Source organism: Gopherus evgoodei, chromosome 10 (assembly GCF_007399415.2).
Source record: "Gopherus evgoodei ecotype Sinaloan lineage chromosome 10, rGopEvg1_v1.p, whole genome shotgun sequence".
Classification (NCBI taxonomy): Eukaryota; Metazoa; Chordata; order Testudines; family Testudinidae; genus Gopherus; species Gopherus evgoodei.
Window position 1 is genome coordinate 68,474,278 of NC_044331.1, and position 23,836 is coordinate 68,498,113.

Consider the following 23,836-nt stretch of genomic DNA (forward strand, 5'->3'; position numbering starts at 1 on the left):
GTGTACAGAAAAGTCACAACTTCAAACAAATAATATTATCAATGGTGGGGGAAGTCTGTGTTAAGGTCAGCAAAAGATGTACCTGACAAGCAGCCCTGGAGATACAAGCACGCTAATTTAAGCCTTGACACTACAAGTTCTCCCAAATGGGTGGACCCCGGCACTCATAGGGACCCCCTCTGAAGTTATTAACCTTATTGAAGTTAATGGATTTCTGCATGCGTACAGTGGGGCTGCCTGCATGGAGCAGCTTGCAGGATTGGGGCCTTTTTTGGTGTATTGAATTTTTTTTTTTAAATCCATTATTCCTGAATTTTATGCAACTTTTCTGAAAGCTTTCAGCTTCACATAGATCAAGACACTAGAGCCGGAATCTGTATCTGCCTGCAGCAATGCATACAGCTATGCACAAAGCCATAGGATGGCCCAACCCTCCAGCTTTGTTTGACCTCCAGACTGAAAGGCTTGAGCAGTGAATGCAAGAGCCTGCTGGTTATTAAGGAATTACATTCAGAGTGAAGGGCAGGCTAAGAGCCCCAGGGGCTGTCTCTGACCATTCTAATTGGCCATACACATTGATATGGCAGCATAGCAAACTCACACTTCCAGGCCCAGGCTTCCCATCACAACATGGGTAAACACTTCAGAAGACAAGAGGGATATTTCTCCCTCTAAAATGGAGATACAGAGAAAAAACAAAACCAATCATCAGGTCACGCTTCCTTTAATTCCATTATTTTTATATGGACTCTGTAAACAAAGCGGTGAGATTCATGAGCATTTTGGGCTGACGTGGCCATTTTGATAGCCAAACAGATGAAAATGTCAGTCCATGGGCCTGATCCTGCAAAGGGTTGAGCTCTGGGGGCCTGATCGGAAAACCCTTTGGAGTTTGATTCCTGATGGGTGTTGGATCAGAACCTATATGCAGTTCAAATTCTCCTCCCGCAGCAGATTTACACCAGTGTAACTCCATCAACTTCACTGGAATTTCTCGTGATTTATCCAGGGACGGTGAGAAGAAAATCAGGACCAACAACTTGGCTTCTCTTTTTGTTGTGCACTGAACGTAACTGACCGAACTGGACAGACACCTGAGTTGGGCTAATAAGTACCACCTCAGTATACATGGCACAAATAAATAGATCTTTATTTTCAATAAATATACACTCTCCATCATACCAGACAATATGCCATGAAAAAATGTACAGAAGCATCCAACAGAACAGACAGCTTGATTGTAGCTAAAACTCACTCAGTGGTTTGAAAAACTACCTTGTTTAGTACATAAAACACAGAAAGACCCACTGCAGCCTGCTAAGAAGGGAATTAAAACCGGGTGTTGTTTGGGGTGTTCTTACTGCAAAAGCTCCCAAAGCAGGATCTTTTGCACAACATAAGAAAGGTCTTTAAAACTTGCCATGACTTTTCCAGAATACACTTGATTGAAAAGGTTTATTTTGCTATATCATACTCTATCTACTTTACATACAGAGATTGCTATATTAGAGTGGCAGGGTCTCATTACTGACATAACATTAGCTCCATGTTATACATGGTTGTATGTGAGGGTCTGTGTGCGTAACACTGCACTTGCACACACACAAACACATACACACACCCAGATGCACAAAGGCACACATACATACTAACAGGAGTTTAATTTTGTTGAACTAGTACAAAGACAAAACTGGAGTTAGAAGTGATTTTACCACATGTTCTATCATTTAAAAAACAAATACTCTAACCTATTTACCACATGCACCAAAGAGAACACACAAATACTTACATCTCCAATAAAATGAGTCATGGATCGGTACTGTAAGGGTAGCGGAGGCAACTCAAAAAGTTTCCAGTTAACTCAGAATCTCCATGGCAGATCAGCCTATAATCTGCTCTGCAATACGCTGGAGCAGGTAAAGAACGCTTCTGCATTAATAGTGACCTTTTGAATAATCTCCATTATAACGTACATGGATTAAAAACAGTGGTGTGGATGCAGCAGATGATACAAATAGCAACAGGTCCAACAGGCCACATTAGTAGTGACCCTGCGAAAATAATGGGCACAGGAGCAAGTGATACATGGTTTGCATTATGAAGGTCCACTGAGGCACGTAGGCTAACGCAGCCAGTTTGTTACCAGCAGCTCTAACAGTTACTTTCAATTCCATGGAAATCACATGGGAGAGCGTGTGGGTTTCATTTTTTTCCCTCAGCTGTTTGCTTGTGTTGTGATGAAGGACCATTCTCACGTCACCTCAAGAGATGCTGGCGAGACGCGATCACACTCAGCCCTGGACCGCAAGCTGTGCCATTGCTCCACGGCTGTCCGATGGGAATTGAGCATTCGACGCCAATGGTTTGACTCTGGTGAGCCTGTAGAATATTGACCGATCACAATCCTTCCAACAAAGTCATTGCTGCTTTTCACGTTGTGGCCGTAAACTGAAGAAACAGAAACGAAAGTGGGTCAACAAACATCCCCATCGCATCTACAGAAAGCCGCCCTTCTCTCAGTTACTAACACCACATTTGGTGAGCGCAGAACTCCAACCAGGCAGCTGGGACCATTTTAAGATCGAAAGAACCATTTCGCAGTTGAAATTGTACAGGAATGAATCCAGGTAAATTGCAGAACTTATGTACAAACCAAGAAATCCTCATATCCCCATAGCACAGCTAGGAGCAGAGTAATGCAGAAAAGGAAGGGAAGGATTCATAGGGAATCTAGAACAGTCAAAAAAAGGAGCTCAGTAGCAAACGGTCCTCAAGAGTGAGATCCTGGCCTCACAGATTGGGGAGTTTTGCCATTGACTTCAATAGGGCCAGGATTTCATCACTAGAGAATAACATCAGAGTAATCCAAGGGAACAACCCAGAGGCCACTGAAATCAATGGAAAAAGACTCCTCCTGACTTTGATGAGTTTTGGATGAGGTCCTAAGATTAGCAGCACCTTTGGCAGAAGGAAAGAAGGAATCTTCCCGCAGTAAATGTCTGCGGTGATCAAATGTATTTTTGTATTAGACCATATGCCACATAGAGGACATGGACAGGGCATGGAAAATGGTATGTAAAATTCTGGTTATTGTATAGAAAAGACTTTGCAAAAATTGTAAGCAAAATACCTCAGCATTTTGGCCTACAAAAACGGTTATGCAGACCTGGTTAGTTGCTTGGAAAAAATAAATGTTATCTTATAGATTAAAATAAGATTCTATCTGAGATGCATACCTTGGTGGGAACGAATTGGAGCTTGTTACAGTGATATTTAGAAAACAGAAAACGTAAAGGGAAAACAACTAGCTCATACACAATTATAGTAGAATTTTTTTATGTAAAAAGAGGTTGAGATTTTGGTCCAAACTCACTAAGGATGAAACAGGTAAATATAGTGAAGGATTTTAAGTGAATGGATGCTATGTATAGTCCTTTCATTTTCTAGTTGCAAATGTGCTAATTAAAATTACCAGAGATCTCGATCCATAGAAAACAATCAGACATGACAAGGCTGTCCAGTGTGATGTGTATAAAGGGCCAATTTTCAGTAATTATCACTAGAGCTACTTGTTAAAAGTCCAGCTAAGCAACAAAGAGGGAGGAATAAACCTAATATCCTGTTCCTTCTATTAACCTCTCATAGTGGAACAAATGGCCACCCACAGCAACAGAAATCATAATTATGCAATATAAAGGCATGACCCTGGAAAGCAGGGAACACTCCCGTGAGATTGGATTGAGGGCACCCAGCAGCTTGCAGGACAAAGTCCTCCATCAGCACAGTAGGAAGATGGATGAAAGGGTTTGAGAAAGCCAAAGGCTTTGTCTATACTAACATTTCTGTTGGTCAGAGGTGTGAAAAAACACACCCCTGACCGACAAGTTTCACCGACAAAAGAGCCAGTGTGGACAGCACTATGTTAGTGGGAGACGCTCCCTCCCACCGGCACAGAGTGGCTACACAGGAGACTTTACAGCGGCGCAGCTGCAGCGGTTCAGCTCCATAGTGTAGACATAGCCAAAGTCAGAGGGTTCCCAGGCACTGGCTAGAATCAGAAGGATCAACAAAAAACCTTTAAAACTGGATGGATTTCTAGACTTCCAGTATAAAGTGATGCAGAATGTAACTCTTCCAGGGGATTAATGGAGGCAAGTTACCAAGCACTGGATGCTCTATCCCTATTCCCTACAAGTGTCTTTTTATAATTCTATATTTGCTATTATACTAACACCACTCTGTAACTATGCTAATTAACTATGTATAATGTACTGTTCTTAGCATGCAGCAGGGATGGCCTTTGGCTTGTAAAGGCCTGAAGCCCTGGGCTTCCTGTCTTCTGTCCTTTTGGCTAATACATCATGCTGCCCCAGGCTGCTAACTCAGGGCCCGATCTGGCTCCCATCAAAATAGGTAGGGGATTGGACTGAGGTAGTGCCAGACAAAGGGTTGCATATACAAAGTGCCATCTGCAGAAGGGGGAAATTTACTCAGGAATCTCCAGACAAAATTCCTGACTCATCATCACCTGGGGAACAGGGTTTTGCAAGGACAGGGCATAGACCTGTCCCTTTGCACTGTTCCCTGGGGCCTTCTCCCCTCATGGCACAGATAAGCACAGCTTACATACCAGACCCTGACACCCATGGAGCAGGAGATACAGCTGCAACTATCAGCATGAACTCCCAAAGCAATTACCAGTGGAGCTCTGCCTCAACCAGCAAGCCATTCCCTCTAAACTTGCAGCTCTCCGAATGCATGATGTTCCCTAGGGGGAAACAGAGAATAATGTCTGTCTATAATGCCAGACATATAATATAATACTCCCATTTTCTCTGATACTTACGGTATATCCAGATGTACCTGATGTTCTATCAAACTATTCTGGAATATTTCCAGTTGACACTACTAAAATGCATAAAAGTTTTGTCTCTCAAATACTTGACAGTCCCAGTTTAGAAACAGTTAACACCATTTTGCTGAGCCTGTGCTATAAAAACAATATGAGCTCCAAACATGGAGGGCAGTGTTTGAAAATTCCACTTTAAAACTCTGAATGCCGTGTGTGTTTTTAAAGTACAATCAATATTTTAATTTGATTTATACCCCAAGACAGGAGGTCAGATTCTGGTCTCAGCTATACCAGTGGAGATCTGGAGTAACTTGATTCACTCTACTGCAAAGGAAAGCTACTGCAAAGGAAAGCATGGCGTGATGAGAATCAGCCCTGTTTTCTGTGGAATGGCCATGCATGCAAGGCAGAATTTCAGACTATCCATCTCTTTAACTAGTACACAGCCTGTAGGAGTTATTAATGAGTTCTCATAGAAGGCAATGCATCTCAAACATACCCAGCAGGACTATGAGAAATGCCTGAAAGATCCCAAGGGGGATTTATTATCTGATGGTAAACAAACATTATGCAAAAAACAACAACAAAAAGCCCCCCAAAACACACCCTCGCCCAACTTCTAGAACGGTATTATTTTTCTCTTTGTTTCAACAACAAAAGAGGAAGCAGAACCCTGAGACACAATACCATGTAATTTAAACCATCAGGGATAGGATGTTCTACACTAATTAATCACAGCACAGATTGGCAAATGCAAAGTATTCCAGGCAATAAAAGGTTCCTTAACAATCACTTAATGTTGGGACTGTAAACTGAGTAGCTGAGTATTGTTCTGGTGAACCTAGGCAGATTGGATTGAAGTGATTTTATGTGCCTTTTAAAGTATATACATTTCAAACCATTTTCTTTAATTCCAAGAGAACTACCTGAGGGTACAGCACTCATCTCCCAGCCTAACTACCCAAAGGAGAATTCCAGTGCTTATCTGGTGTGTCAGATAATTAGCATATTGAATCGTTAGGGTAGCAATATGCTAATTATACTACAGCTTACTACCACCATTATTAGTACTGCTATCACTGGTAACACTGGTGCGGTTTCACAATTTCTGAAAAAAGCGAAAAGAAATTTCCTAGTGTTCACCTCCAGAATGGATGTTAGACTTACTTCAATCAGGTGGCATTTTAGGACTGCAACAGATAGCCCTCTCCTCTACTATCATGTCTACAAACAGTCTCAATGAATTCACATCTTGAGATAATAAAGGCTGCTGCTTGCTAAGATAAAACTTCTTTGTCTGCCAAAAATTCAGCTCCATTTATCAGTCCATGAGCTCATTTTAAAATTCTAGGCAGTTCATCATTGGGAGCTAATTGTTTTGTTCTACTGTTAAAACTGTCAGCATTTGCTTGGTAAACCATCTGTAATGGCTCAGAGGAACAGAACTGCTTAACAGGCACCACCAATCAGAAGGCTCTAAAGATACAGCTGTGAAATTAAGCCTCTTTTTAATCAGATCCAAGCACTGAATTTCTTTTCCTGCTAATTTTGTTTCTTACAAAAACAGCTTGGGAAGAGAAATTGGAAGACTCCATACACAGGGGTAAGAGAAGCTCAAAATAAAAATGGGATCTTTGTAGACTGCACCAGTTGTCCAGCAAATTGTACCAGTTAGATTTGTTATAGGTTTCCCTCACTGGGTGTATGTTATAATGTGCTTCATCTCTCAACTACAGAGGAAGAAACTGTTGTTCATTACCTGCTTTAGAAGTAGAACTTTCTTTATCAGCATGCCAGTTAAGCACTGCCTGGTGCACCGATAAGGGTGTGCTGGCCATTCTCCCTTCTCTACACTATTTATGCTCTCTTAGTAATTGCACACACAGAGGGTTGCTTTAAAGGGCAAACAGCACTCCTTTCCCAAGGTATATATATACTCAGAGTGCTGGTGAAGACACTCAGCTGCTTCAGACATGGCCATTGCTAGGTTTGTCCCATTATACACACTTGCAGTCTCTGACCTATTTATTCACATTAAGAGAATTATAGTTTTGCCAAGGTACAACACAAGTCACAAGCAACCTTAGCTGACACAGTGAGGAGACCAGAGTTGCTACTTAGCACAACCACTGTGACAGGAATTACTCTGGCCAGGCGAGATTCCACAGGCAGAGATGAGAGAAGCTGACCACCAGTAATGTGTGCATCCACTATCAGACAATTAGCAATTGCTTCTAATGGTCACATCCGCGCAAGCTGAGATAGAAATGCCCCAGAGACACAGCCCACACATCTTTGGGAAGTTCTGAGTGAGCCAAATGACCTGTGTACTGTGGATATACCCAGCCTACCTGCTTTCAGGCCTGGGGAAGAGGCTCCAGATGCCCTCTTTCTGCCTCCCTTGTGCACCAGAGTGAAGCACATAAGCACTCATAATTGGGATTGCTTCAGATGAGGCAGCTCTGAAAGAAGGCAGTGTCCAAGTAGTGCACATTCATTTGCTAAATAACACAAGGCTTGCTTCAGGGAGGTCACTGCAAGCCTAGAAGATGGGTTAACCCATAGACTTTTAAGGCCAGAAGGGGCCATCATGATCATCTAGTCTGACCTCCTGCACACAGTCGGCTACAGAACCTCACCCACCCACTCCTGTCGTAGGCCACTAACCTATGTCCTCAACACTTGATTTAAAGACTTCAGTAAAACTGGTCCCAGGTCCGCAAACCTGATAACCCAGCATGGCTTTTTAAAGCATAAAATAAAGTACTTTTCTCGTCACCTGGATTCCTCCAAACTCAGCCAAGCTCTGGTTATGAACAGGTGGACACTTATTTTCCATTTTGTAATCTCTCTAACAGAAATTACACAACCGGATCTCATGAGGTATTTCTGCACGATAGCAGTCATTGCTGTGACAACAACATCCATTCTGAGTCCAAGATAGAACAAAAAGCAATTAAAAAATAAGAGATCAGGTGACTGGACACTCTGTGCTAATGAAACTAATTCCTTCTGTATCTGCACATACTGCAGCCGGTCATTGAAGAGATCAATTCTGAAATAAAAAGGTTCCCTTTTACCCTTTTAATGGAAATGTTGAAATATACATGAAAATTGGGTTCATCTATGTGCACTAAAAGAACTGCATTTTGAAGGATGAATATGATGCAAATAACATATTTGTATATGATGTATCTACCTGTGTTCTTCCTAAATGCTTTTTTCCTAGCTAAAGTACTGATTGGACTTTGTCTACTGTGATGAGGTTTGCTCCAAATTCAGTTGTGAAGGATGGGGACCAACGGATCCAGCCATGTAACTCCTTCCTCCCACAAGCGTCCTGTAAGTACTCCTGATGACATTGCATGAATAAGGGGTTGCTGGATCGTGCCCTTAGGCCAGTGGTTCTCAAACTTCTGTACTGGTGACCCCTTTCACATAGCAAGCCTCTGAGTCTGACTTCCTCCCCTATAAATTAAAAACACTTTTTAATATATTTAACACTATTACAAATGCTGGAGGCAAAGCGGAGTTGGGGTGGAAGTTGATAGTTTGTGACCCTCCATGTAATAAACTCATGACCCCCTGAGGGGTCCTGGCCCCCAGTTTGAGAATCCCTGCCTTAGGCCCACCTCCTATACCCAGTGTCCGGTCTGAGTAGCCAGGCTAGGCACTGGGCAGACGTGTGGAGAGACACCTCCTTCCAAGCCTGCAGAGTAACTGCTGAATGGCTCTAATAGGCTACTTCAGTGCTGTGCACGTTCCTAATGCAGAGTCCCATGGTACTAACTGGCCATTGGGAGATTCAAGCAGCAGCACATTCCCAGCAATGTTCCTCTCCTAGGCAGGCCATGCATTGTCCCCATCAGTCCTCTCTCTGCATGCTGTGACACAGGGGTCCCTACAAAGCCATGTGCTGGGGAGCAGAAAGGTAAGCACCCTCTATGTGATAACATCTCTTGTCCCCTGTGCATTGGAACCATACAGCTTCACTGCCAAGAAGGCCTCAGTGCATACAGGGGACAGGACGGTGTGTTTGCCTTAGTGAATAGGAACATTTCACTAAGGTCACAACTCCATTTGGCACAGAGCATTCAATGGGACCTGTGCACGCATGTCCTCCCTCCCCCGGAAGTAAACTCTCTCCTGTGGCATTCTCAGACCCTGTAGACCACATTCTCAAGAGAGCTCAGCACGAAACACACACACATATACGCTGGGGGAGGTGAGGGGTGGCTAAGCTCTTCTGAAAATCTGCATCTACTGTCACAACGGGAGCTGGTGGGTGCAGATCTGGTTTTGTGTGCCCACTGCCCTCTTCAAAGTCTTCTCCATGATCTCACTGGTCACATGCAGACAATCGTGTCTCCTGATCACTTGCAATTGCTTTTCATTTGGTAAATATTGCTAATGGTTTAAGGAGGTTTCTTTCTTACAAGGCCAGTTAGCCAGTGGGCAAAGTGACTCATTCCAGCCTCCTCTAGCTACACAGATGTAACTCAAACTTGTGCATAGGCTGTGCCGGTGTAAAAGATGACTTGCAAGGGTGCAGTTTACCTAGGTTTCAAACTACAATGGTGCAAAAAGAACCCAACAACATAGGCAAGACCTAATTGAGAATTGCAATAAAAGGGAAGCAGTAAAACAACTTTAAGGAGAAAACCCAAATGACATATTTATAATAACAGTCCCCCTGCCAGCAGCATATAATGTTTTTAGATCCAATACAATTAAAATAAATGGTTGCTTAAAACACTACAGTACTTTGCTCTTCTAGAGGAGAGACGGCTCTTTTTTGGCTCCCTCTCATTTTGAAAATATATAGTGTGCATAATGGAAAATAAATCAACTGTATGTGAGGATGGGGTAGAAAGCAGATAGGATTAGCGAATTAACTGATTATGCACTCCAGGTTCCCTAGAAAACCAATGGAAATGGTATGAAACTCATTAGAGACCTCTTCAGTTTGCATTAACATAAAAATCAAATCCACTGGGCTCAGCATGTTTTCCACTATGTAACATTACGCTGGCTTTTGCATCCTGAATATTTTGCCTATACAGTACAGATCTAAAGGCATGGTCCTGCCATTCTTGCACAGAACTTCCACTGACTTGCATGTAGTATCATTTTGCTTCTCAAACAAGACTTTCAATTTAAGCAAGTCTTATTGATAAGTTGGATTGGAAAGCATCAGCAAGCACAGATTTTAATAAGTTGGTATTAAAATATAGATTCCTCCTTTGAATGATCATTATAGTTATGAAATAATCTGCACAGAGGTCCTCATTCAGCAAGGTACTTAAGCATGTGCCTAACTTTAAGCAAATGAGCAGTTCCACTGAAGTCAATGGGGCCATTAAAGTCAGTGGGGCTATTTACATGCTTATAGTCAGGCAGAGGCTTAAGTACCTTATTGAGCTGGGGCCGTAAACATATAGATATCCTGAAAAATATGTCAAACCGAGTTATTTCGCAAATACTGTATCAATGTTAGGTATAAACAAGCAGGAACTCTGCTGCCCCCCGCAGGTGAACAGGTTCAATACCCAAGTAACAAAATAATTTAAAATTAATAAATGGAATTATTTATTAAGCACCTGATCTCAAAAGGTGCTGAGAACCCACAACTCTTACTGAAGTCAATGGGACTTGCAGGTTATAGTCAACTTCTTTCAGGATCAAGCCCTAAATCAATTACATAAAAAGATGCTGTACTAAACTGTTTAACTCCAAAGGAAAACAATAAGAGAAAATAATGAAATGAATGAATCCTTATGACTCTATCATCCACGATATAATTTCAGTAGGTTCAGGAGTCCCTCCTGGCTTCAAATGGAACATTTTCCCTCAGTTATTCTGAATTCCTCATTAATTTACCTCTACCATACGTATTTCATTTCCTAACAAATTTTACCAAAAGTTTTGTTTAATGTATTTGCTTTCACATTACATATTTTAAAAGCCTTTAAATAGCTCTGTGGTTTGAATATTGGCCAAATAAATTAAGGGTTATGTTGATATACCTATATTAAATTATGATACTGAAATATAAAGATTAAGAATTGCTAAATGGGAAAATTAAGAGCTTAGTTAGTTAGACTTTAATAACTTTAATTATGGACAGTGAATGAGTTTAGATGAGGTAACACCTGTCTCAGCCAATGCCTCAGTCTTACTTTGTCTGGCTTGAGTGTTATTTTGCCATTTTTTCCCCTCTTACATAGATTTTCTTAAATAATGCTATTGCTGGCAGGACAAATGGGATGGTTTGTTCATAGCATATGCTGTGTTTTAGGTCAAAATTAAAATTAATTAGCCTGATAAATATACAAACCTGTAATGCTCAAAGTCCTTTTCCTGGGAAAAATAAGGGCAAGATGACATGAATATATAATGCAATGAAAACGGTATAAACAGCAAAAGCTGTGTAAATTGATGCTTGCTCCTATGTAAAGTATGGTTAAGACAAATGCTTACTGCTAATTGGAGAAAAGCTAATTAATATGTAAATGTGGAAACATATGCAAATCCAAGCAAAGGAGGGGCCCTAACTGGAGAAATAACAGACTAGAAACTGAAGGAATGAGACAGGACCAGACTGGGATCGGATGCATCAATGACCATCGTGAAATACAGGAGAACTTCCCAGTATCCTAGAATTCAGTGACATGGGCCCCTACCTATTCCATCTTAACTATTTATCAACTGGCATAAATATATGTTCAGACACTACAACTGACAAGGATTCTGTCTGCATTTTATAAATAAAGATGAAAATTTAAGCCTGAATAGGGTGGACTCATGACTCTGTTTCCGACCTTACAGTGCCAACTGGTTCACGGATATGGAGCAAATTCTGCCTTCAGCTATGCTGAGGCAACTCTGTTAAGTCAACACCTTCAGTATAACTAGAATTCAGCCTATACCATTTATCAGAGAAAAAAGAAAATCAGAGACAAGAGGCAGTGGTTTGACATTTATGAATTTGGTCTAAGTGAGTCTGTGAACTGAATGTAAAATTCATTTATCAGAATTTTCCTTCATTAAGCTACTCTCTGCAACATCTGCTAATGTTAAACTGCAGATGGAATTTTAATCACTATAGCTAGTTATTTAACCCTTGAGCTAATGTTGGGTTGCAAAGAGTGCAATGCCGGTCACCAATTTCTCTTCCTAACTGGAACAACTTACTAGACCCTGAATTTTTGTCTAGCCATTTGGGTTAAATGGGGCAATAACATTCTACCTCGAAGAGGCAGCCTCTACAAGTGCAGTGATTATATTCTGGCATGTCCACCACCAGTTCACATTCAATGTCACCTACTCATGGTCATGCTGATAATGCTACACAAACCCTAGAAGGTTCTCCTACACATATTACTGAGGCTATTACCTATTCTTGGGAGGGAGGACAAGGCACCCTTATAGCACAGTGCTGGGACCCCTAAGTAGCAAGAAATGTGACAGGTGTCTGTGCTTACAAGAAGACCTTGAATACAGCCAGAAATGACACCACAGGGAATATGATCCCAAGATGAATCAGAACAAAATACTAGCTATACCAATGTATCATTTTTTCAATTTAAAAAAGAAGTTGGGTAAAGGGAATACATGCAATTTCACATGAGAGTAGGCCCGATCATTTCCTTTTCTTACTATCTATTCCCTGCGCCACTGGACCTGAGCCCAGCTAAGCACTTCAGCATGTGAGTGACTTTAAGCATATTTCTGTATTTCAAAGGGATTACTCATATGTCTAAAGGTACCCATCTGCTTAAGTGCTTTTCTGGATCAAGACCTGGCTGCATATGCAGCCCACACTCCCCACCCCACCCAGCTACCTACAAGACCAAACTGAAAGAACTGTTGTCTGTGGTGATGTTACTATTTGTAAACCTTGACAGAATAAAGACACAATAAATCCATGCTAACCTCCAACTCTTTAGAAACATTGCATGACATCAGTGTTAATCAAATGACAAGGACAAAATTAACAGTGAAACATGCTTTATTTGCAGTCATTCCTGTGTGTATTACAAACAATAGAGAGGGGGAAAAATCTCTATGAAATGCTAGTTGACACTTTCCTGTTAAGTAGCACTTCATGGCATTCACAGCAGCAAATCAATTATCCAAGAGGGGGTGTTTTTTTCTCTGGGCCCTATTGTTTGTTTTCTAATCAAGCAGGCAAATAATATTGGAATTAACAGGAATTTACCTAATGACCAGATAAACCTTTCAACTATTGGGGTTGTGCAAACATCATGCTCTGTGAGGTGATCTGTTAAAACTATCCATGCTCTACAGATTAGAAACAGGGTATTTGTTACAGATACAGGTGTAGAGAACAAAGAGACTTATATAGCGTGATATAAAAATCAAAAGGATGCTGTGCAGAAGAGTCTGGAATCTATTCCACGGCATTCACACAGAATTCAGCTGCTGTATCAGTTCTTTGTATTTTCTTTCCCCTCTATTTCTAAATCGATTTGAATACAACAGATGAGCACAACCAGATTCTCCTTTCACTTGCACTGGTTTTATATTGGGACAAATCCACTGATTTCACCCAAAGTTAGTCCTGAGTTATACAGGTGAAAGCAAGAGCAGAAACAGGGCCTTTGGGATTAATCCTGAGCTGCACAGAGCTCATGTTTGCAGCAGATGGGCAAGGAGGCAAAGATTGTTCAAAGCCACCTTTCTACCTCCCCAAATCCTAGGGGTGGTTGGGATTGAACTGGCGCTGGGCTCTTATGCCAGAAAGGATGACCAGAGCCTGGAGCACAGCAGCTCTTCTCCTTCCGCCCCCTGGAACACCTCCTCCTACCCCAGAGTGCTCTTTACACAGCAGAGTGGAGGCACCAGGAGAGCTGGTGCAAAGGGGGCTAGCATCAGCTTTATGCTAGTTGAGGATTCCGCCTGCATTCAGGTTTAAGCTCCTTTTGCACCATCCTGTAGACACAATGGGACCCTACCTGGGCTGACGATCTGGTTCTGGGTGGCTACACCTCACCTGACATTTTAGGGCCAAATCCTGCATTCCTATTTCAAGCAAAATTGCCCCTGAAGTTGGGTGAAAGAATGCAAGATCAGACCCACGTACTTCAGGCATCTTTGCCCGGCTTCCAAACACAACCAGTGGCTTTGTTTACAGATGTGATATGGCTCTGAGGACCCAGCAGTAGGGCTGTATACGGTAAGCCTGAGCATGCAAACACACAGCACAGCGTAGTCCCTAGCCATCTGCATGTCTAGCAGAACAAGCTAAACTTGAAGGGGCATATTTTCAGGCAGTTATGAGGCCAGGGCTTATGCCTGCAGTGACTAGGGTTGCCAAGTTTCTAATTTCTGAAAACTGGACAGTACAGCAGGAGAGCCAGAACCTCCCCACCTCTTCCCCCAAGGCTCTGCCCCTCCTGCACCTCATCCCCCAATCCCCACCCCCATCACTCTCAGCTCTCCCCAATCCTGGTTCCTCCTCCCTCGGTCCTGTCCACCTCCCTCCCCACAACCAGCTGGGCTCCCTCTGCTCTGGAGTCTGCCCACCCACAAGATGCAGGTAGGAGGTGGCCTAACCTAAGCAGGGGCTGGCATGGATTAATGACCCAACGGATCCTCCATTGCCCCCCCATCTCCCACCTGTGGTAACTGGACTTTTGGTGTCCGGTCAGTACATGTGACTGAACACTGTACAGGTCCCCTTTCAACCGGACTTTCCAGTTGAAAACTGGACACCTGACAACCCTACCAGTGAATCATAGGCATCAATATGAGCTGTTACTCCTCTAACTTCTGGATTTACAAACTCCCTTTGGGGTGCCATGCCTCAGATCCACACTCAGAACAGAACTGTGGGCGCATTTTTGCATGTACAAGTTGACACTGCAAAAGGAGAAGCCTTTAACTCCAAAAATTGTTCCTAGTACCAGAAAATGTCAGGGATCACATTGAAACCCAGTTCCAGACAGAATATCTGTGCTGATTTTAAAACCATTGCAGGAAAGGTAATTATGTTATCAATTTCACTGCAGACAGTTTTATTAGGAGAGAAGCAGCACTGAAAACAAACTAAGGAGATAAAGGAATCTGATGGGAAAGAGAAATGTAAAAGCCATATTTACATATGAAGAGTCTTGAATATAATCCATTATTGCCTAGCCTTCCTTTGGAGACAAATTGGATAATAGAGAGAACCCTTCAATACAGTAGCGCCATTGCTATGCGGCATCTTAAAGTCAACGGTCTCTGGGTTACAGAGACAGACTCTGCCACCACATTCACATATATTATGTGACAATTATGGAAGCAAAGATAAATATCAGGTTGAATGACAATGCTTTCCACACTCAGTATTTTAGCTACTGATACTTAGAGAGTTTTAGGGCATAGAGCATAGAACAGATACAGCCTAATAAACTGTAATGAATCCTTTCACCATAACAAACAAACACAAGACAGATAAGCCAAAGAGGCAGAGAGGCATAACACAGTAAAAATAAATGCACTTGCAAAATTGGCTAGTAAATCAGCTTGTAAATAGGAGTTTTACTAAGTTCTTTTTATTATGCCAAACTCAACAAAGGAATATTAAATATAGGCAAAACCCAGTTTATTTTATGGCAAAAGTTGTATATACTCTGACATTGCACACCTTATCAACACATTCAATTGAATCTGAGAGTCTAATTTTACCTTCTGATGAGATAATGCCACATTGACCAAGGTACAGCAACTGCGCCACTCCACAAGGATTTCTTGTTTTCATAGGTATTAATTTTAAAGAATATTAAAGTTCTTTCACTCTCTTATTTAACTTATTAAACCATTCAGCCTGATATAAGGAGCCAAATTTGTCCCTGGAGTAACTCCACTTACTTCAATGCAGTTATAGCAAGGATCAATCTGGTCAAGTTGTCTAGACCCCGTAGGGTGACCAGATGTCCCGATTTTATAGGGACAGTCTCAATTTTTGGGTCTTTTTCTTATATAGATTCCTATTATCCCCCACCACGTCTCAATTTTTCACACTTGCTGTCTGGTCACCCTAAGACCTCGACTGCCTGCTCTGCACTTAACTTCATTGGCCACATCCTGAAGTACTTACTGAAGGCTGGATCCTGAAGGTTGCTGAGTGAAGCACAGAGAGCCACAGGACTAGAACTCCATATCCCGGGGCTGCTCAGCACTTGTGCAGTGAGGCTTGTGCAGGGTGTGAAAAAGTGCAGGCAGAGCTCAGCAGCATGAGCAAGCATATATTGCACACGCTGGGGAGTAAGGGGCTTGTGAGGGACATGCTGAGGACAGAACGAGATCAGGGCATTCTTGTTTAGGTATAATCCAGTGAAAGCAAACAATGGGCACAGCTGCCGTTTGGGGGATTTTCAATTACTCTCATTGCCAGCCAGTAGTGGCTACTTCCATGAGACTGAGTATTGCAAAACTAAGGGCCAGTTGCTGTCAGAACTGCTTCCAAAACACTGCCTTGCTGTCACTGGGGGCCCAACAGCCAGCAGTGCCTGCTCCCCTAAGCTAACTTTCCCCATGAACAATGACCGATTTCAGAGCAGCAGCTGTGTTAGTCTGTATCCGCAAAAAGAACAGGAGTACTTGTGGCACCTTAGAGACTAACAAATGGGTGTTACTATCGTTTCATTTTCTCTGTGTATACATATCTTTCTACTGTATTTTCCACTGCATGCATGAGCAATTCCTGGACAGTATCCATGTGGAGACAGCTGACGTAGCTGTCCCAGCTCAAAGGACTACCGACACACCAGTGGAGGAGGAGATGCCTCAGGGTGTATCTGACACACCAGTGGAGGAGGAGGCTCAGGGCGGACACAGCCAGCTGGTTACTTCTAGCAGCAGGCAGTGCTCCACCGCTGCTGCGAACCCTCCTGCTGTGGTAAAAGATAACCGTTATGCTCTTCTTGATACAGGAGAGAAGGAATCACCCCTAACAGTTAAGGAGGTGAAGCCTCGTACCCCTAAGGCTGGGAGGTCTGCTGCCACCACTGATAAGAAACGTAGGGTAGTGGTGGTTGGAGACTCTCTGCTGAGGGGGACGGAGACACCCATCTGTCGCCCTGACCGTTCATCCCGGGAGGTATGCTGCCTGCCAGGGGCCTGTATCCGAGATGTTACAGAGGCATTGTTGAGGATTATCCGGCCTTCTGACTACTACCCCATGCTACTCATCCATGTGGGCACAAATGATACTGCGAGGTGTGACACTGAGCAGATCAAGAGTGACTACAGGGTTCTGGGAGTACGAGTTAAGGAGTTGGAGCGCAGGTGGTATTCTCTTCGATTCTTCCTGTTGAAGGTAGGGGTCTGGGCAGAGACAGATGCATCGTGGAGGTGAATGCCTGGCTGCGAAGATGGTGTCGCCAGGAGGGCTTTGGCTTCCTCGACCACGGGATGCTATTCGAGGAAGGACTGCTAGGAACAGATGGCGTTCACCTTTCGAAGAGGGGAAAGGCCTTATTTGCGCACAGACTGGCTAACCTAGTAAGGAGGGCTTTAAACTAGGTTCGACGGGGACAGGTGAGCAAAGCCCACAGGTAAGTGGGGAACAAGACCCGGGAGATGGATTGGATACAGGAGGGAGCATGGGCTATAATGGCAGAGAGGAAGGAGGGTCAGGGCAAAGCTGGGAGGCAAGATCAAACCAGTATCTTAGATGCCTATATACAAATGCAAGAAGTATGGGTAATAAGCAGGAAGAACTGGAAGTGCTAATAAATAAATAGAACTATGACATTATTGGCATTACTGAAACTTGGTGGATAATACACACGACTGGAATGTTGGTGTGGATGGGTATAGTTTGCTCAGGAAGGATAGATAGGGGAAAAAGGGAGGAGGTGTTGCCTTATATATTAAAAATGTACACATTTGGACTGAGGTGGAGATGGACATAGGAGACGGAAGTGTGGAGAGTCTCTGGGTTAGGCTAAAAGGGGTAAAAAACACGGGTGATGTCGTGCTGGGAGTCTACTACAGGCCACCTAATCAGGTGGAAGAGGTGGATTAGGCTTTTTTCAAACAACTAACAAAATCATCCTAAGACCAAGATTTGGTGGTGATGGGGGACTTCAACTATCCAGATATATGTTGGGAAAATAACACCGCGGGGCACAGACTATCTAATAAGTTCCTGGACTGCACTGCAGACAACTTTTTATTTCAGAAAGTTGAAAAAGCTACTAGGTGGGAAGCTGTTCTAGACTTGATTTTAACAAATAGGGAGGAACTTGTTGAGAATTTGAAAGTAGAAGGAAGCTTGGGTGGAAGTGATGATGAAATCATAGAATTTGCAATTCTAAGGAAGGGTAGAAGGGATTACAGCAGAATAGAGACAATGGATTTCAGGAAGGCGGATTTTGGTAAACTCAGAGAGCTGATAGGTAAGGTCCCATGGGAATTAAGACTGAGGGGAAAAACAACTGAGGAAAGTTGGCAGTTTTTCAAAGGGACACTATTAAGGGCCCAAAAGCAAGTTATTCCGATGGTTAGGAAAGATAGAAAATGTGGCAAAAGACCACCTTGGCTTAACCACGAGATCTTGCGTGACCTACAAAATAAAAAGGCGTCATATAAAAAATGGAAACTAGGTCAGATTACAAAGGATGAATATAGGCAAATAACACAGGAATGCAGAGGCAAGATTAGAAAAGCAAAGGCACAAAATGAACTCAAACTAGCTATGGGAATAAAGGGAAACAAGAAGACTTTTTATCAATACATTAGAAGCAAGAGGAAGACCAAGGACAGGGTAGGCCCACTGCTCAATGAGGAGGGGGAAACTGTAACGGGAGACTTGGAAATGGCAGAGATGCTTAATGACTTCTTTGTTTCAGTCTTCACTGAGAAGTCTGAAGGAATGTCTAGTATAGTGAATGCTTACAGGAAGAGGGTAAGTTTAGAAGAGAAAATAAAAAAAGAGCAAGTAAAAAATCACTTAGAAAAGTTAGATGCCTGCAAGTCACCAGGGCCTGATGAAATGCATCCTAGAATACTCAAGGAGTTAATAGAAGAGGTATCTGAGCCTCTAGCTATTATCTTTGGGAAATCATGGGAGACGGGGGAGATTCCAGAAGACTGGAAGGGGGCAAATATAGTGCCCATCTATAAAAAGAGAAATAAAAACAACCCAGGAAACTACAGACCAGTTTGTTTAACTTCTGTGCCAGGGAAGATAATGGAGCAGGTAATTAAAGAAATCATCTGCAAACACTTGGAAGGTGGTAAGGTGATAGGGAATAGCCAGCATGGATTTGTAAAGAACAAATCGTGTCAAACTAATCTGATAGCGTTCTTTGATAGGATAACGAGCCTTGTGGATAAGGGAGAAGCGGTGGATGTGATATACCTAGACTTTAGTAAGGCATTTGATACAGTCTCGCATGATATTCTTATAGATAAACTAGGAAAGTACAATTTAGATGGGGCTACTATAAGGTGGGTGCATAACTGGCTGGATAACCGTACTCAGAGAGTAGTTGTTAATGGCTCCCAATCCTGCTGGAAAGGTATAACAAGTGGGGTTCCGCAGGGGTCTGTTTTGGGACCGGTTCTATTCAATATCTTCATCAACGATTTAGATGTTGGCATAGAAAGTACGCTTATTAAGTTTGCGGACGATACCAAACTGGGAGGGATTGCAACTGCTTTGGAGGACAGGGTCAAAATTCAAAATGATCTGGACAAATTGGAGAAATGGTCTGAGGTAAACAGGATGAAGTTCAATAAAGATAAATGCAAAGTGCTCCACCTAGGAAGGAACAATCAGTTTCACACATACAGAATGGGAAGAGACTGTCTAGGAAGGAGTATGGCAGAAAGAGATCTAGCGGTCATAGTAGACCACAAGCTTAATATGAGTCAAGAGTGTGATACTGTTGCAAAAAAAGCAAACGTGATTCTGGGATGCATTAACAGGTGTGTTGTAAACAAGACACGAGAAGTCATTCTTCCGCTTTACTCTGCACTGGTTAGGCCTCACCTGAAGTATTGTGTCCAGTTCTGGGCACCGCATTTCAAGAAAGATGTGGAGAAATTGGAGAGGGTCCAGAGAAGAGCAACAAGAATGATTAAAGGTCTTGAGAACATGACCTATGAAGGAAGGCTGAAGGAATTGGGTTTGTTTAGTTTGGAAAAGAGAAGACTGAGAGGGGACATGATAGCAGTTTTCAGGTATCTAAAAGGGTGTCATCAGGAGGAGGGCGAAAACTTGTTCACCTTAGCCTCCAATGATAGAACAAGAAGCAATGGGCTTAAACTGCAGCAAGGGAGATTTAGGTTGGACATTAGGAAAAAGTTCCTAACTGTCAGGATAGTTAAACACTGAAATAGATTGCCTAGGGAAGTTGTGGAATCTCCAAATCTGGAGATATTTAAGAGTAGGTTAGATAAATGTCTATTAGGGATGGTCTAGACAGTATTTGGTCCTGCCATGAGGGCAGGGGACTGGACTCGATGACCTCTCAAGGTCCCTTTCAGTCCTAGAGTCTATGAGTCTATGAGTCTATGAATGAAGTGGGCTGTAGCCAACAAAAGCTTATGCTCAAATAAATCTGTTAGTCTCTAAGGTGCCACAAGTACTCCTGTTCTTTTTCCCCATGAAGTGAGACTCATGACCACACTCAGCCATCTCTCTCAAGCCTCACTACCCCACCCTGCAGGATCAAGCCCTTTCGTCCTTACTCAGGCGTAACTTCCATTTAAGTCGATGGCACCCCTGCCTGGCACCCCTGCAGGACTATGGCCCATAGGCCATAACTTTCAGGGAAACAAAATGTTGACGGGGTCACCTGCTCCATGCTAGCCAAAAAAACATGCCATTACCTTCTGCTCTTCTCTAATGGCTTGCCAATCGTCAGCTTGAGAAGAGTGCCAGTGCTGCTAATACACACAAAGACTGGATTCAACAGGATGGCTTGGGGGCTGGTAACAAGAGACAGATTCTTCCTCCTCTAGGACACCGTTTCAAAATCAGTACAGAACCGTTTGTGGCTGAAAGTCAACACTACCAGAAAGCAGTGTGGTGGGCTGCTATACTGATACATTACAAGAGTCAGGCAAATCAGCTGAGAATCTTGCCCTGCTACAGTACAGTCTATGAACAGAGGATACAGCTTTGCCCTGAAAAGTGATGAAGTACCATAACATTTAAAAAGGAAGCCCACTGAGCAAGCATCCTTTGCTAAAATGCCAGATGCACTGCAGGCTGGCCGTCATGGAAAAAGTTATGCCATGAATGATAAGTCATGGGATACTGTGGTTGTTTCTCCATCATTTCAACGCTTATCCAACAGTATAATACCAGACAGGAGGACAGACTAAGAGGATTCCTTTTCAGAACACACTTTACATCCTAGAAACAAGGCTATAATTACTACAGAGCTCAACAGAAGGCAGAGTCACATCCTCATATGAAAAGCATCTCATGATCTAACTTGGGGGTTGGGAAAGAATGTTCATTAGATTCAGATTCTATCCATGGCTTCAAAGGCGTCAAGAAGGAATGTTCATTAATGGATCCAGAAAAAAAAACACATTACTTCCTGGTTCACTAACAATATACCCATTTTTGTCCAAAGGCTTCCATGGAGTCATCATTCACTAGCAAACTATGCACTTGAAAACGATTCATTAAACTTCCTTTGCATAACTGGCTGCAGCTAGCTATATGCATGTGAGAAGGATGTTCATGCCTAACAGAGATGCAGAGAGAAGGGAAAGAAAGCACGAGAAGGATATATCCTCCAGTCCTGGCACGTGTAGATTTCTTTTTACTATCAATATTTGCAAACAGCACCATATGCAACTTGGAGAGTGGTGTTATTCTGTTAATACTGATACATCCTTTACAGGAAAGTCCAAATTTGGTTATCTTTATAATTAAATCTTGGGTCAGATTTCGAGTTTCAGACCCTGCCCCATTCCATGCTTGGAAACAGAGTTTGAGAGGGTGTTGTGCTGATACCACGAAGCGCAAAGAAGACAAGCAGCATTCCAGCTCCTTGCTAGGGAACTGCCACAGACGCGTTTCCCATCTTCTGTCTCCTGTCTGGGTCCAGCACCCGAGGTCTTCTATAACATCTGAGCTCAGTCAGTAAACGATCACTCTCATTTAAACCACAGGATCACTCAGTTACTCCTGACATCTAGGATGAATTCACTCACATTACACTTCTGCTGTAGGTACATCAGCACCCTGGTAGCAGAGCTTATTCATACATTCCAAGGCCAGAAAGGACCATTGTGATCATCTGGTCTGACCTCCAGTCATCTAGCTTCTGTTTCTTCGTCTGCTTTCCCATGACCGGATGGATTTAGAAAGCTTGCGTTTTACAGTTTTATAGAACAAATAAATTGCCCGCCACTTTGTGCGGTGCTGGGGTTTAATTAATTAATTATTAGCTATTATTTTTATAAGAAACTCTCAACTTGCAGTGTCCATTCTCCATGAATTCCTGCTAGGGGGTTAAGACCATTTCCCATTTATTGTCTATGTGTCCCTGACCTATCAACATTGTGGCCCCAGGACCACTGTTTGCTTTCCCTTCATGTTCTTGTAATACCACTAGGATCACATTCTGAAGCCTCAGGGACCTGGAAGAATGACCTTTCAGGAACATGGGCAGTGCTGACAGCAACTGTGTGCTCTTGTTAGAACTCCAGATCAAGGGCCATAGGGTGTGTGATGCACAAATTCATGAACGCTGAGTTAAGGGTATTTTAAAAATCCTGACATGAAAGGCCAAATTATGATCTAAATGCAACGGGTGCAAATCCTAAGTGACCCCACTTACATCAATGGAGTTTTCTTTGCCTATAACTGAACTACACAGATTTAATGGAACTCAGATGTTTCAGAAACAGCACCGTCCACTGGACCCAGGCTACCCGTGATGAGCTAATTTAAGGGGAATGAGTTCATCAAGGTAGGGGGTTCAATAATGAAAGCCTGGGCCTGATAAAAGGTCATCAAGGGTATGTCTACACAGCAACAAAACAGCCTGAGATGAAGTCTATAAAATTGCACTGTAAACTCTAGGACCCCACAAGGGGGGAAGGTTCCAAAGCCCAGGCTCCAGCCCAACCCCAAACCACTACACTGCTCTTTTATAGCCCCATGAGCCTGAGCCAGCCAGCCAAGGCTGTTTTATTGTAGTGTAGACGGACACCAAGGCTCAGTTCCAGAGAGGTGCTCACAGAGACGGAGTCTCTCCTAAGGGAGCAGAACTCCCAAAGTCCACAGGCCCCAAGAAGAGAAGGCTGTGCAAACCCTGAGCCAACAGGAGAGATTTCATGTCAAGTTTATTTGTGTTTACTAAAGCATAATCCCAGAAAGAGAATTTTGTCTTACACCATTTTGGACTCTATGGAGTCCTTAAGGGGTCCTGAGAGAAAAGAATCTCAGGCAGGGAGTGCCTGTAGCACCACACTAGAGCTGGAGAGGAGGGGTGTGCCCTATGACAGCACTGAAATGTAATTTTTAATGCAGGTTGCTTAGCAGCAAGATAGCTATCCCTGTCTGTAGCTAGATACTTATAAAGCTCCCATCACCACAGTATCAGAGCGCCTTGCATGTATTTTAAAATAGAAATAATCTCATTTTCTTATTTTCCAGCCTGGAAGAGAAATAGCTTGATTAGCTTACAGGTAGAGAGGGGTGTTTATTTTGTTTGGGTATGAAAGCAAGAGGCTCTCTGTGTGTCTAAATGTGTGAAGAAATTTTTGACAGAAAACTATGCTTTGGAAATGAGAGCTGGGTCATGTTCTGGCCCCACATCTAACACAGTTTGCAACCCCTGCAAACTGGCAGTTAAAGGGGATGTTGACATTTAACTACTTAGATGTTTGAAGGTCAAGTTTCCACATATTCAGGCAGTTCAAAATTCAGGTGCATCTCTGGTCATGCCTGCAGTTGAGGCCAATTTCATGCTTCAACATATGAAGCTAATTGGAAAA

The 23,836-nt window shown here is 42.8% G+C and overlaps 1 protein-coding gene across 7 annotated transcripts in view; it reads right to left on the reverse strand.

The window, feature by feature from the left end:
* Positions 1–1,171: 1,171 nt before the first annotated feature.
* SYT17 (synaptotagmin 17) overlaps positions 1,172–23,836 on the reverse strand; it is a 76,227-nt gene continuing 53,562 nt past the window's right edge. For all 7 annotated transcript variants that reach the window (XM_030579062.1, XM_030579061.1, XM_030579056.1 and 4 more), the window contains one exon: positions 1,172–2,448. In XM_030579062.1, the coding sequence (XP_030434922.1) occupies positions 2,252–2,448 (197 nt within the window). In that variant the 3' untranslated portion in view covers positions 1,172–2,251. The remainder of the gene's footprint in view (positions 2,449–23,836) is intronic.